The sequence below is a fragment of the Miniopterus schreibersii genome (assembly GCF_964146895.1).
Source record: "Miniopterus schreibersii genome assembly, chromosome: 14".
In the NCBI taxonomy this organism is placed as follows: Eukaryota; Metazoa; Chordata; class Mammalia; order Chiroptera; family Miniopteridae; genus Miniopterus; species Miniopterus schreibersii.
This window is the reverse complement of record NC_138114.1, coordinates 3887245-3902511: the sequence shown is the minus strand read 5'-3', so window position 1 is coordinate 3902511 and position 15267 is coordinate 3887245. Positions and strand designations below refer to the sequence as shown.

Sequence of the window (15267 nt, the reverse complement as noted above, 5' to 3'; positions counted from 1 at the left end):
CCCTTCAGTCTCAGGGCTGACACTAACCACTGGGCCAAACCGGCCAGGGCAAGATGAGCTATTGAAAAGAAGAAAATAGCACATATATTCATTCACACTGATGACAGAAAAAGAATGTGCTAAGTACGTTTTAGTGATTCCATACCTTGAATTTTAATAATCTTCACTTAATCCTCTAAATTACTACAAAACTTAAAGACTTCATTTGCGTTAAGAACATCAACTATAAAATTAAGCCAGAAGCAAAAGGAGCAGGAAGGGAAGAAATTCACGGAGCTGGAAATAAGGAGTCCTGGATTCTGGTCTATTATGGTTCTACCACAATTTAGTCGGCTGGGTGATTGTGGATAGGCCACATCACTTCTCTGGGCCTCGGTTACTCAATAAGACCATAGGACTAGAGGGGACCAGAGGCCTCTTAACTAGCTTTAAAATCCTATTACAGTAACAGAAGGAAGCACCAATTTAACTACGGAGAACAAACGGCAAATAATATATCGAATGCTATTAATTTTCCAAAAACCCAATGACATAGAAAAAGTAGAATAGTGTGGTATAAACAACGCTGAAATAGTAAAAAGTCAAAGGTTCAAGTCCCAATTATGTCCACAGATAAGTTATTCTCTGAACCTCAGTGTTTTTGTGTTTTTTAAAAATATATATCTTTATTGATTTCATTGCACCCCTTGAGTGTGTAACTTGTGGATGTGGTAGGGTTGTAATCCAGTGTGGTCAAGTCTGACCACCGGGTACACTGTCTTTGGGGCCTCTTGGGAGGGAGGGAGAGAGAGAGAGAGAAATAGAAACATCAATGATGAGAGAGTCATTGATCGGCTGCCTCCTGCATGCCCCTGACTGGGGATCGAGCCCGCAACCCAGGCATGTGCCCTGACCAGGAATCGAACCCCAATCGCCTGGATCCTGGGTCGACGCTCAACCGCTGAGCCACGCCCAGCCAGGCCTTCAGTTCTTTATATATAAAAAAAGGTAACAATACTTGCCCCATTCAAATCAGGTTATATACAGATCAAGTAAGTATATTATAAAATAATTAAATATAAAATAGTACGCAAATGAAAATATTACTAATAACAAAGATTATACTAAAAGATCACTGATACCTGAAAATTTCAGTTACATGATCATTAGCACATAACTTCCTAGAAAACTATCTGATTTTAAGAGATAAATACCTGTTACAATAGTTTGCATTTGGGATTTGTATCATCTCAAATATTTATTTAACAAAGCACTAATTAGAGGCCTACGATGTTCAGGTTCAGGCAAGGTACTGAATTCTGAAAACGGATCTGGTCCTTGGAAGGAGACAAAGAGGGGAGGGGTGACAGGCACATAAACAAACAATACCAAAAGTGATAGAACACAAACGCATTATATAAACAAAGGTGGGAGCTAACAACACGAACTTATCCTAGGGTGTCAAAAGCAATGAAATTTGAGCCATATCTTGAAGTTGTAAGATTTCACTAAGTAGAGGCATGGATACAAAGAAAAATACCTTGCAACAGCCTCTCTTTTGTTTCCGTAGGTTAACAGCACCCATTTCTATAGTTTAAAAAAATCTTTTTGTTGATGGTTCCTTGATTTATCCCTCTAGCCTTGACTTGCTTAAGTATCTTAAAATTAACTTCTCCAAAATGGAATTCTGTCTTCTCTCCTCTAACCTGGTCCTCCCCAAGTCTTTCTGATCAACCTCCAAAATATCTCATTTTCTTCTCCAACTTCACTGCTGTTAACTGGGCCCATTATATCCTGCCACTCCCAAGATAAAAATCTCCACACTGACCTCTGATACTTCTGTTCTCGGCCCCTCCAATCCCAATCCATTTCCCACAGAGCAGCCAATCCTTATAAACAAAAATCTGATCCTGTAATTTGCCTGCTTAAAACCAATTAATGGCTTCACGTGCACTCAAGATAAAGCCTACCCTACTTTGGACCCTGTACACTCCCCTCCACCATGCTCAGGCACACTGGCCTTCTGTCACTGTGTACCAACAAGTCCTCTGTTTACAAAGTATAAAATTAAGAGGCCTGTGGTGGGCTGGGGTTATAGGTTATATTTTAAAACAAACACATGCAAAAAATATCTAATAGCTTATATGCTTAAAGACACACGCACATATATAAATAGAGACAAATACCTGAAAATTACAAGTGACTATACATATACAGGCACATTTGTACTATGCTCCTTTGTCCTCAATAGAAACTTTTAGCATTTTACTAGATTTTCATTCCTAGCTAAATATATTTTCCTACCTTCCCAGCAATCTATTGGAGTCTTTTGTATAAAGAGGAACCCCTTCTCCCCTATCATTAAGATAAAACATCTACAACAGGAATCAGAAAGCAAGACAGGAGAGCTGCAGAGACCAATGGGGTGTCAGTGCATTGCATGATGGAAGTAGTCAAGAACAGTTCTCTAAAACCTATGTGCTATGGAGCAGTGACTACTGAAGGTTTTTTCCAAGTCTTCCTTCCTTTGAGTGGAAGCTTACATAGTACTTACCCTATTTCTTCTTCATCACTGAATACTGGGCATCAATAATTTCTCTTTTAGCCACACATTGCTGGAACATAGTCACACCTGGACCTGATAGAGAAGGCTACATACAACCCAGAAGTCTTGGGTTAGTAGCTGAGCACACTAAGTGGACAAAACTCTGGGTTATAAATCCCTTTGAGGAAGATATGAATATTTCTCTTTTTTATTTATTTATCTTTATTGTTGAAAGTATTACAGGTATCCCATTTCACCCCCCATTTTTCCCCTCCACCTTCCACCCACCCCCTCAGGCCTTCACTCCATTATTGTCTATGTCCATGGGTTATGCACATATGCATATACTGTAACTTCTTTGGTTAATCTCTTCCCACATACCTTCCCTCTTCCCTCTGAGATATAACCATCTGTTGCATGCTTCAATGTCTCTGGGTCTGTTTTGTTTGTCAGATTCTTTTGTTCATTAGCTTCTTCTTAAAGAAGACTCTTCAACATTTCCTGTAATACTGGTTTGGTGGTGATGAACTTCTTTAGCTTTTTCTTGTCTGGGAAGCTCTTTATCTGACCTTCAGTTCTAAATGATAGCTTTGCTGGGTACAGTAATCTTGGTTGTAGGTTCTTGCTTTTCATCACTTGGAGTATTTCTTGCCACTCCCTTCTGGCCTGCAAAGTTCCTGTTGAGAAATCAGCTGACAGTCTTATAGGAGCTCCTTTATAGGTAACTAACTGCTTTTCTCTTGCCGCTTTTAAGATTCTCTCTCTGTCTTTAAACTTTGGCATTTTAATTATGATGTGTCTTGGTGTAGGTCTCTTTGGGTTCCTCTTGTTTGGTACTCTCTGTGCTTCCTGAACTTGTAAATCTGTTTCTTTCACCAGGTAGGGGAGTTTTCTGTAATTATTTTTTCGAATAGGTTTTTAATTTCTTGCTCTCTTTCTTCTCCTTCTAGTTCCCCGATAATACGAATGTTGGGCCTCTTGAAGTTGTCCCAGAGACTCCTTACACTATATTCATATTTCTGGATTCTTCTTTCCTTTTGCTCATCTGATTGGGTGTTTTTTGCTTCCTCATATTCCAAATTTCTGATTTGATTCTCAGCGTCCTCTACTCTACTGTTGATTCCCTATAAATTATTCTTCATTTCAGTTCGTGTAGCCTTCATTTCTGAATGGTACGTTAGTATGTCATTGATGATCTCACTAGTTTCCTTAATAGTCTTACTAAGATCCTTGAGCATCCTTATAACCATTATTCTGAACTCTGTATCTAGTAGCTTGCTTGGCTCTATTTCATTTAGTTCCTTTTCTGGAGATTTCTTCTGTTCTTTCCTTTGTGACATGTTTCTTTGCCTCCACATTTTGGCTGCTTCCAGGTGCTTGTTTCTATGTATTAGGTAGAGCTGCTATGTCTCCTGAAATTGGTAGCGTGTCTTTACATAGTAGATGTCCTGTGGGGTCCAGTGGCTCAGCCTCCCCAGTTACCTAAGCTGGACCTTGTGGATGCTCCCCTGTGTGGGCTGTGTGCACTATCCTGTTGTAGTTGAGTCTTGGTTGCTGTTAGCATCACTGGGAGGAACCGACCCCCAGGCCAATAGGCTGTGAGGACCAGCTGCAGCTACAGCCAAAGAGCTGCTGTGCTGGAGACACCCCTGTGGAGCAGGATTTACTTCAGTGGAGCTTTGGTGTTCAGTGAATGTGCCCCTTGAGTGTGTAACTTGTGGATGTGGTAGGGTTGTAATCCAGCGTGGTCAAGTCTGACCACCAGGTACACTGTCTTTGGGGCCTCCTGGGAGACGCAAAGTCAGCCTGTCTGTGCTTTGCCCAGGGCCACCCAGCATGAGCTACATAGCAAACAGTGGTTGGCTGCTACTTGTGCTGGGCTTGGAGGTGTCCAGGAGAGGCCAAGCTATGAACCAATGCAGGCTGCCACTAGTACCAGGCCTGGGGCCATTTATCAAGAGGTTAGGAGCACACTGAGGCCAACTACTGCTTGTTTGAGAGAGTTTTAGGAGTCCAAAGCATGAGGCTAGAGAGGTTACTTGCATAGAAAAGCCACTGGGAATGGCTTTGATGAGCTTGCAAGTAGGGAGGGGTGGGGTCTCTGGGAATCACCAGGTTGGGGCCAAAGGTGTGAGTCACATTGCTGGAGATTCAAATATAGTGCCTGCCTGCTGGTTCTGTGGGAGAAGGGCTCACTAAAGGAGCAATGGCCTCTGCTAGGTCTTCTGTCTGGGAGAAAGCTGCCCCTCCAGCTCTCACCCTGATTTTAGGCAAGTTAGTTCCTCCCTGAACGTCCCAGGTTCGTTTCTAGCTGCTGCCCAGAGCTGGGGCTCAGAGGGAGCACGTATGAGTGAGCCTGTGCGCCGGCCCTTTAAGAGGAAAGCCTGGGACTCCCGCAGCCTCTGTGTTACTCAGAGACAGTCCTCGCTGGTTTTTACAGCCTGAAGTGTAGGGACTTCTCTTCCTCGCCCTGGAACCCTGGGCTGGGAGTCCTGTTGTGGGGCTGGGACCCCTTGCTCCTCCGGGAAAACTCCACCACCGAGATATCACTCCTGGTTTTAAGGCAAGGGGTGCAGGACCGTGGCCTCGTCTCAGCAATTCAGCCCAGATCAGCCCATGTTTCTGCCCCTCCTACCAATCTCAATGCTTCTTCAGTTCCCTGGTTGTAGGACTTCTGTTCAGCTAGATTTCAGGAGGTTCTGAGTGATGGTGGTTCTGTATTTTAGTTGTAATTTTGATGTGGTTGTGGGAGGCGGCAGGTACCAGTTACCTATGCCACCATCTTTTTGTCTTGTCTCTCAGGATTCGAATATTTCATATCAGCATGAGCACCTTTAGTATATGCACGTGAGAAAGGGTATGTATGATGTTAGGTAGACAAACACAGTGCCCTACAACAGATACTATACACTGTTCTACTCCCCTTTACCTTGCTGACAATGCACGTGCACATACCATGCCTCCACCACCACCTGCTGCTCCTTTTGTGTTTTATGTGTTTGCCCTTCCTTCATGTGGCTCAGGGAAGCATAGCCCTACTCTCAGTAGAGATAATTGTTCATCTAACAATTTTAGTTCCATTCCCCTTTCTATTGCTCATACAAGAACATATAATAAATTCTGCTTAATAAAATTAGAAGGGAGTTTGTTGGGTGGAGGGTGAAGGAGGTGCCCGGGGAAAGATTTCTTTAACCAAGTAGAAGGAGACATGCAACACTACTTCTACTGAATGTTGTCAACTCAGTTTCTATATCTGCATATGATGTCTGGCCCCTCGGCAGCCACTGTGGGCATGGAGTGAGTTTAACGTATGGCTGAATTGCTATGTGCAGAATAGCACAGTTTAAACAGAGAAAGAATTTGATGAGCTGAGGAACTAACTAGATTACCCCTACGTCCAGACTTTTTAACATGTGAAACTACACTTTCCTTATTGTTTAAGCTATTTCATTTACTTTGAGTGTTTGTTACTTATAACTGAAAACATCTTAATTGATAAAAAAGACAAAATCTGCTTCAGGCCCTTTTAGTTGCCCAGTGGTTGTCTATTCCCCCACCCTTCCCTGTCTTCTTAGTTAACAGACTCCGATTCTGTCAAGGGGCCGGGGAGTGCTGCCAAACTCTACGCAATGGATTTAGCTATTCACCTAAGGTGATTGTGACAATCCTGTTTCCGTTTTCCAGTAGCCCTAGCAACAGTCTCAGTTTAGCCAATAAAACAAGATAAAGTCAGCTGGCAGGGGGTTCATTTCTGGGGACACTTTTGCTTTCTTGATATAAAGTCCAGCTGACGCCAGGACTGACCCTTTCCCCACTTTTTCTTCTTCAATGCAGATAACCCCGAGGAAAAAGCCACTAGAATCACAGAGATGCCAACCTTGACACCACTCGCTATTGAAAGAACACCAGAAAACATCTACCATCTCCTTAAAAAACAAGTCTCTGTTTAAGTTCATGTTTGTTGGGTAATCTTAACTCATAACTAAAATAGGACCAAGTCAAAACCAGGACTATCAGGGTTAAAATCAGATGACTCATTCTTCTGTTCTAACTTGAGTAACTATCTTGCTGTAAAAGCACTGTAATCTATATCATAACATTTGATGCTCAAAATATTCCTGTTTATACCTAGGATAAGTGTTACCATTTCTATTTTCTAACAAGGAAACCAAGGTACAGGGAAATTCACTTTCCCAAGACACATTCAAGATAAAGATGAGGCTGAAGTCAAAATCATTTCCATTAACACCACTCTGCAATCCTTCTTAGTAATATCTAAAAAATAACATTTTTCCTACACTAGGTTTTTTCCCCCTATACTAGTTTTAGTTCTTTCTTTTCTTTAGGAGTAAATATTGTTCTTACCATTTAAAGCAACTACAAACTGAGGGCAAAAGGGAGAAATGGGGGACATCTGTAATACTGTCAACAATAAAAAATTAAAAAATAAAAATAAAGCAACTACAAACTAATATATTTTTTTAAAGGAAATTTAACAAATTTTGCTCTTTATCAGAGAAATATAATTCTTACTAAGATTTTTCACTTATGCCTGACAACTAATTACTAATTTACTTCATCTAAATAAGTTTATTATAGAACAACCTGAGTCAGGTGGGGAACGAGAATCTTGTACACATTGCCTCTCTGTGATCTATAGATTAAGCACTTCGTAAATAACAAATGAGAGTACCTGGAAGCAAGGTAGCAAATATAAATATTAATTCAATTCATCTTTAAAACTATGACGGCTCTGGTTGATGCTGATCAACAAGGCATATAACAACAAATACTAAAATAAAGGTGTTTTATTAAATAATGTGGTATTTCATTTAAAAAGTGGCTTTTTGTGAGAGGGCTCTATATTCTAAGCATGGTAATAATAAGGACATTATACCTAAGACAAAATACAAAGAAGCTACAGAATTCATTATTATGTTTACCCTTTAAAGTGAAAATGTCAAAAGATTTATGCTGTTAATTACATTTTTTTCTTGTTAGTAGATATTAATCCATATCACTGTGAACAAAAAATGAAAGAGAATCTGTAAAGTCACAAATTTAAGACAATAAAGATGTCCAATAAGTTCTATCTAAAATCCTTTTGCAAAATAGTACTTTCTTTTCAGTTTAAAATATTGTTCTAATTAAACTTTACAGGAAGAAGCTCACATGCAAACAGTCCATCTGGTCCTATGAGTTATCACAGTGACTTCCTGTTTGAACTTTCTAAACTATGAATATACCAGAGTAATACTGGTCATAAATAAAGCTGAGTACTTTATGAAGAAATTTTAGTATTCAGCACACATACATAAGTGTCATTTATATTTCTGAAGTCTTTTAACAACAGTAATTTAAAAAATTATTTACATTTATTCCTTATTGTATTTTAAAGGAGACAGAAATTTTAAACGAGACACAAATTTTAAACTAAGTCTTAATTACCTATTACCCTGTACCTCAGCTACTAGGTCAGGTACTTTATTTTACACTCTACCTCGTTTAATCCTCACAAGACCTGATGCTACATATCACAATGCCTACATTATAAATAAGAGAATAGGTTCAGAGAGGCTCAGATTTTACACATACTGAAAATGTTTCTATTACAGTCAAGTTAGAAAATTATTTGGGAAATGTGTTCTTTGCCTCTTTCCTTAAAATTTATGCTGCCATAGTGGGCCAAACTGTTCAAAAAGGGACATGAGTTGAAACAGCAGTTGCAGGAATAAATTTTTTTTATATATACAGAAATAAATTATCTAAAAAGATGATAAGGTTGCTTAAGTGAACAATGGTTTACCTTGAACATGAGAAATGATGAATAGATAGGCTCCCAATAATGTGATATAAATGTACAGCTGAGTCATTGTTCAATTTCAATGTTTCCTGTACACTGTCACTTTTAATAACTGGTCTTGTTAGGTCACTAGTTTAGTGACTTTTATCCAATGAGATTTTCTTGTATAAGGTCTCAATGACTTTACAATGACTCCAATTCCCACTGCTTTCTCCTGACTCCTGGAAGATAAAAATATGGAAAAGGTAATGAATATGACTGAATTCTGAAAGGTTTTCAAAAACAAAGAAAGTAAAACAAATGCCCAAATGTAACTTTAAACAATTAAATATATATACATACATACATATATAAACTAAAAAAATTTTTTTAATCCTCACCCAAAAATATTTTTTCCATTGCTTTTCAGAGAAAGTGGAAGGGAGAGACATCAATGTGAGAGAGACACATTGATTGGTTTCCTCCCGCATATACCCCGACTGGGGCCAGGGATCAAGCCCGCAACCGAGGTGCATGCCCCTTGGCCGAAATTGAACCCGGAACTCTGCAGTCCATGGGCCAACGCTCTAACAACTGAGCCAAACAGACTAGGGCACAATGAAATATATTTTTAAAGACTGAAGCTATCTTCGTTTTTTAAAAAAGACACCACCATGCAAAGGCCTAGGTAATTTAGTAATGGATAATCGCCACTCCGACCTTCGATCACCATATGTAAAACAGATAAACACACTAAATAATCCCAGTAGTCTTTTCTGGATGCTCTAAAGTAATTAAGTTGTTTTGTTACTACCAAGAAAATTTCTAAATATATTAAGAATAAACAGGAAAAGTTGAATTTAAAATACACTATTCATTAATAATCTTTCAAAACCTAGTAGATGTAATGAAAATGCCTTGAACCTTTCTAATAAACAATGTGTTCTATACACAGGAGGGAAAGCCTACCTAGAAAATCACACATTTAAATGTGCCATGTACTTTACCACAAAAGCACAACCAGTAGAAATGGACCTTAAATAAAATTATTTTCCTAAAATACTGCAAATCTGACTTTATTAAAATAAATTTGAGCTTTTAATACAGATGATGTGAAACATAACCTTTCCAATGATGGCTCAGCAATTATAAAATAGTTAGGAAAAAAAGGTTTGTATAAATGTAAACCTAATTCTGTTTTGCTCCATCCTATTGGTTCAGGCAACTTGATTTTATTGACTTCAGCCTGAATTACTGAATGAAAAAGACGTTATTTATTTATGACACAATTAACCCTGGTATAATTTCTACTATAAATAACCTGAGCTTCCTATTTTACCCACCTAAGAAATTTTTCCTTTTACTGGCTCTCCAAAGGCATTCACAGTATTGAAGAAATAAGGGTTACAGTGAGATGTCATTCATATTGCACATTTTGTATTTGGCTTAGTTCTAAAACCCCTGCAATTTCTCACTTCTCTACTGTGAAATTAATTTGCTTCCCATCTACACAGTGCTGAGTAAGATGCAAAGTCTGAGAAAATAACGGAGTAACACCTGCAATGTGACAACAGCATTTCTCAGGAAAATTTGACATTACAAATTATGATTCTAGAGAGACTTGTTCCAGGTTCCAAATTCAAAAGAAGTTTCCAGTGTATTACCAACCCTGTTGTCTATTTCTATTTGCCTATTAAATACCTCCATTAGGATTACACTCCACCTGTCTAAATCAAACTCATTAACTTTCCTTCTCACTCCTCTAAACCTGCCTCCTCTTCCTCCACTGGCTATCACAGTGACGGGTGGAGCTCTCTGCCCAGCCACCTGCACCAAAACCTCTGGCATCATTTTTGCTTCCCTCTCCTGCTCTAGCTCTCACCCCCTCACAACACTTTTCCTTATTATTTATTTACTTATTTATTTTTGTTAATCCTCACAGGATATTTTTCCATTGCTTTTTATGAGAGAGTGGAAGGGAAGGGGGAGAGATAGAAACATCAACGTGAAACACATCAATTGGTTGCCTCCCATATGCCCCCAGACTGGTGCCAGAGATTAAGCCTGCAACTGAGGTATGTGCCCTTGACCGGAATCGAACCCACAACCCTTCAGTCTGAGAGCCAATGCTCTAACCACTGAGCTAAACAGGTAGAGCACTTTTCCTTATTCATTCACTCACTTACCAACAGCATTTTTTGAGTACATATTATGTGTTAAGTGTAAGGTGCTAGGAAAACAAATTTGAGCAGGACAGTTTCTGCTTCAAGAAGCTCAGTCTTGGGGAGGGAGCTGACTGCTATGATTGATTCCATCTTTCAGTGTCAGTTTCTTCATCAATTTATTAAAACCAAGTATGTGGTCTTGTCTCATCAGAGGTACAACCAAGTCATCTTAGATGAGACTGAGCACCTGCCAACCTCACAGTCCCTCTCAGAGCAACAGGATTATGTGTGGCTCCTCCCACATAAACACCTGTGACTACTTGCCTTGAAGACCTGCCCTGAAGAAGTAACCTAATCTCTCTGCTCAGTTTCCTCATCTGTGGAACTGGAATTATATTATTAACTAGCAATTATTTTGAGAATTAAATGAGATAATAGCTAACACATAGTCACCGCTAACTATGCACCAGCACCATTATATATGCTTTGAATACATTAACATTAATTTATCAATTCGTCCCAACTACCTTATAAGACAGGTAACATTACATATGAAGAAATCAAGGCAAGTAAAGTATAAGAAATTTATCAAAGATCACACAGCTGGTAAGTGGCAGGATTGTAATTCTAATCAAGAAGATCTGATTCCAGAGTACAGGTGTTAACTGCTACCTTATACGACTCCCTGCTGGAGAGTTTATGTACACAATGTAATGTAAATTACAGTGTTTTGGAGGGTGGTACAGAGTAGGTGTTCAATATAAGTTTCCTCCTCACATACATGTTTATAACACACTTGCCAATGGGCACAGGAAGTAACTAACAGGTGTTGTCCATGACAATCCCGCCTGCAAGAAATTTTTATAGACAAAAACCCTGTAATAACTTACATGGAGGACAGCTATCAGCCAAGGAAAGGCTAAAGGTAAACTGGCTTCAAATAACTCATTTGTAATCTAATAATGGAAACCCCTAATCATTAAAAGAAAATTGCGATGACAAGCTCGCTACGCATCAGCGCCTGGGACAACTGCTAAGACATGAGGGCAATTTTATCAACCACTGACTGAGGCACACTGGTGTAACCAAAGAGGGCAAGCAAGCACCTTACTTTATACCACCTGGTCAGGCCCCTTAAAAACTTGAGAGAAGAATGACAGGAATGCAAAGGACAGAGAAATGACGACACTTGAGATACAACGGAAAAAACTGGAGGTCACTGCGCAGAGTAGCAAAAGAACGATGTGAATGCCCCTTGTCAAGGACATGGCAGATATGGTGGAAATAAGACTAGACTAATTAAATGATTCAACTCTGAAATCCTGCATGGACAGTATTCTTGCCATTGAATATTAATTTCTTTATTATTTATTAAAGTGCCTATTATATGCGTGATTCTGTATCAGACACCAAGAATATAGTGATGAGAGCAAAACAGACCCAGCCTTCATGGAGTTTATAGTCATTAAACAAGATAATTAAGATCTTCAGGCATCAACCAAGAGAATACAAAAGATACTCACAACTTGTGGTGCTGGGTCCTGGAGAGACAAGAGGCAGTGAGTGATCTAATCTAAGCCAGAAGGACAGGGCAAGGGAAGTGACACTGAACAACGACATTTAAGTTGAGGTCTGAAGAATAAGAGAGTTAGCCAGGTTAAAAAAAAAAAAGTGGGGGGAGAAGGGCTTAGGCATAAGGAACAACCTGTGGCAAAGATTTTGAGGCAGGGAACAGCAAAGAACAATGTTTAGACTAAGGGGTAGTGTAGTGGGAGGTGAGGGTAGAGACAAAAGCAAGAACCAGGTCAGGCAAGACCATAGGAAGCAGCCAGAATTTAAATCTAAGTGGGATGGGATGAGAAGGCAATGATCTGGTTCCTGTGTCACAGACTGGAGAGGACAGCAGCAGAAGCTAGAGACCAGTGTGAAGGACACTGCAGGAGGTCAGGAGAAGGGTGATGGTAGTTAAGATCAGGGTGGTGGAGGTACAGTGGCTGAATTCACAATATACTTCACAAGATTCAGTAGGACTTGGTAGTGGATTAGATGTGGGAAGTGAGGGGTCAAGGAAGATTTGGCATGAGCAATTACCTGAAGTGGGGACTAGTGGATTTTTTAAAGGAGTGAGAAGAGATCAAGGGTTTAATTTTAGACCAAAGGGAATGTCTATGGGGCATTTGGTTCTGAAGCTTAAAGGAAACATCTGGAACTAAAGAGATAAACCTGTTGTCAATAGCACAGAGATACTGAAAACTGTGACTCTGGCCTTCTAAGAATGAAATGAGAAGTGAGAGGGCCCAGGACACCAGCGTTCATTTCAGATTAATGAAAGCATCAGTCAGATTAATGAAAGCATCAACATCACAGCTGTTTATTTGGCATTCACTGATAAAATAAATTCACAGTTCAGGATCTATCACAAACAATATTAATGGAGTTTATATTACCATAGCTGGAATACAAATTACAGTTCACAAGTGATATTTTTTCACAGTTAAAAAAAAATTTACTGAAAGATCATTGTATGATCAAAATATGTCCACAAATGCTGATACTACCTTCAAAAAGTAGAGCCTAATTCCCTCCCCTGAATTCCCACTTCTACCAAGTAAAATGGAAACAATAGAATGTGACTTCTCCTTGAAATACTTACTCTTAGGGAAGGAGCCCCACAGAAAGGCCCCTGTGGCCAGGACCCCAGTCTCCTGCCAACAGCCATGTGAATTAGTCACCTTGGTCATGGATGGATCCATCAGCCCCAGGGATGCTTTCAGGTGACTGTAGCTTCACAGACATCTTAACCACAACTGATTATCACCCTGAACTAGAACCACCCAGCTAAGCCCCGGGGTGATTCCTGACCTTCAGAAAATGTTGGTTGTTTTTAAGCTGCAAAGTCTTGGGGTAATTTATTGGGCAGCAATAGATAGTTGCTATAATACAGTCATTACAAGAAATTTGCTGAAATAATAAAAGCCTAATTACTGTGAGTTATTGCACAGTCAACCAAAGACAGGTCTAGAAAGCATAGTCAAGTCAAAAGATAACAAGAAAAGTATAAGATAAATAGTCTTAAAGAACTGGATAATATAACTGACATATTTCTTTCAAAGGAGTAACCAAAAGTATGCTCTTTGTTTTTAAATTATAGCAATAAGGCTCATTAACATTAAAAAATTTTTTAAAAATTGACTTATTGTGGTGACACTGGTTAATAAAATTATATAGGTTTCAAGAGCACAGTTCTATAATATATCATCTGTATATTTTATTGGGTATTTACCATCCCAAGTCAAGTCTCCTTCCATCACCATTTACCACCCCTATACCCTCTACTACCTCCCCCCACCCTTTCCCTCTGGTAATCACTACACTGTTGTCTGTGAGGTTTTTCTTGGCTTAACCTTTCCCCCTTTTTCACCCAGTCCGCTCCCCTCTAACAGCTGTCAGTCTGTTCTCTGTATCTATGAGTCTGTTTCTATTTTGTTAGTTTATACTGTTCATTAGATCCCATATATAAGTGAAATCATATGGTATTTGTCTTTCTCTGGCTTATTTCACTTAGAATAATACTCTCCAGGTCCGTCCATGTCACAAAATTTAAGATTTCCTTCTTTTTTACTGCCAAGTAGTATTCCATTGTGTAAATGTAAATGTATCGAGACTTTTGAATCCACTCATCTACTGATGGGCAACTGGGCTGCTTCCAAATCTTGGCTATTGTAAACAACACTGCAATGAACACAGCAGTGGAAATATCCTTTCAAATTACTGTTTGGGTTTCTTCAGATATATTCCCAGAGGTGGAATTGCTGGGTCATAAGGCAGTTCCATTTTTAATTTTTTGAGGTAACTCCATACTGTTTTCCACAGTAGCTGCACCAGTCTGCATTCCCACCAGCAGTGCATGAGGGTTCCCTTTTCTCCACACCCTCGCCAGCACTTACTGTTTATTTGTTGATGATAGTCAATCTGACAGGTATGAGGCGGTATCTTATTGGGGTTTTAATTTGCATCTCTCTGATTAGTGATGTTGAGCATCTTTTCACATGTTTCTTGGCCATCTGTATGTCCTCTTTGGAAAGTGTCTATTCAGGTCCTTTGCCCATTTTTAAATTGGATTGTTTGATTTTTTGGTGTTGAGTTTTATAATTACTTTATAAACTGTGGACATTAATCCTTTACCAGATGTATCATTGGCAAATACGTTCTTCCATTCAGTGGGTTGTCTTTTCATTTTGTTGATGTTTTCTTTGCTGTGCAAAAACTTTTCAGTTTGGTGTAGTCCCATTTGTTTATTTTTTCTTTTGTTTCTCTTGTCCAAAGAGATGTATCAGAAAAAATACTGCTAAGAGAAATGCCCAAGACTTTACTGCCTATGTTTTCTTATAGGATTTTTATGGTTTTGAGTCTGACATTTAAGTATTTAATCCACTTTGTGTTTATTCTTGTGTATGATGGTTTAGTTTCATTTTTTTGCATGTATCTGTCCAATTTTCCCAAATACCATTTATTGAACAGGCTATCTTTACCCCATTATATGTTCTGGTCTCTTTTGTGAAAATATTAACTGATCATAAAGGTGTGGGTTTATTTCTGGGCTGGGGAGCCTGGTTTGGGGTTAAGACCCCATGCTCCTCAGGGGGAACCTTAGCAGCTGAGATATCCCTCTGGGACCTCAGCTGCTACCTATAGAAGCCTGGCCAGGCCTTTTCGTGTCTCAGTTCTTCCTACCAGTCTCAATGTGGCTCCTTCGGTAAGTCCTTGGTTATAAGGCTTTTCTCCAACTAGTCTTC

At 39.3% G+C, this 15267-nt stretch overlaps 1 protein-coding gene across 1 annotated transcript in view; it reads right to left on the bottom strand.

Moving 5' to 3' along the window:
• The window catches only part of BMPR1A (bone morphogenetic protein receptor type 1A), a 133252-nt gene that overhangs the window by 30866 nt on the left and 87119 nt on the right, over positions 1–15267 (bottom strand). Inside the window, exon 3 of the mRNA XM_081158507.1 lies at positions 8331–8548. Coding sequence (XP_081014633.1) covers positions 8331–8397 — 67 coding nt within the window. The 5' untranslated portion in view covers positions 8398–8548. The remainder of the gene's footprint in view (positions 1–8330; positions 8549–15267) is intronic.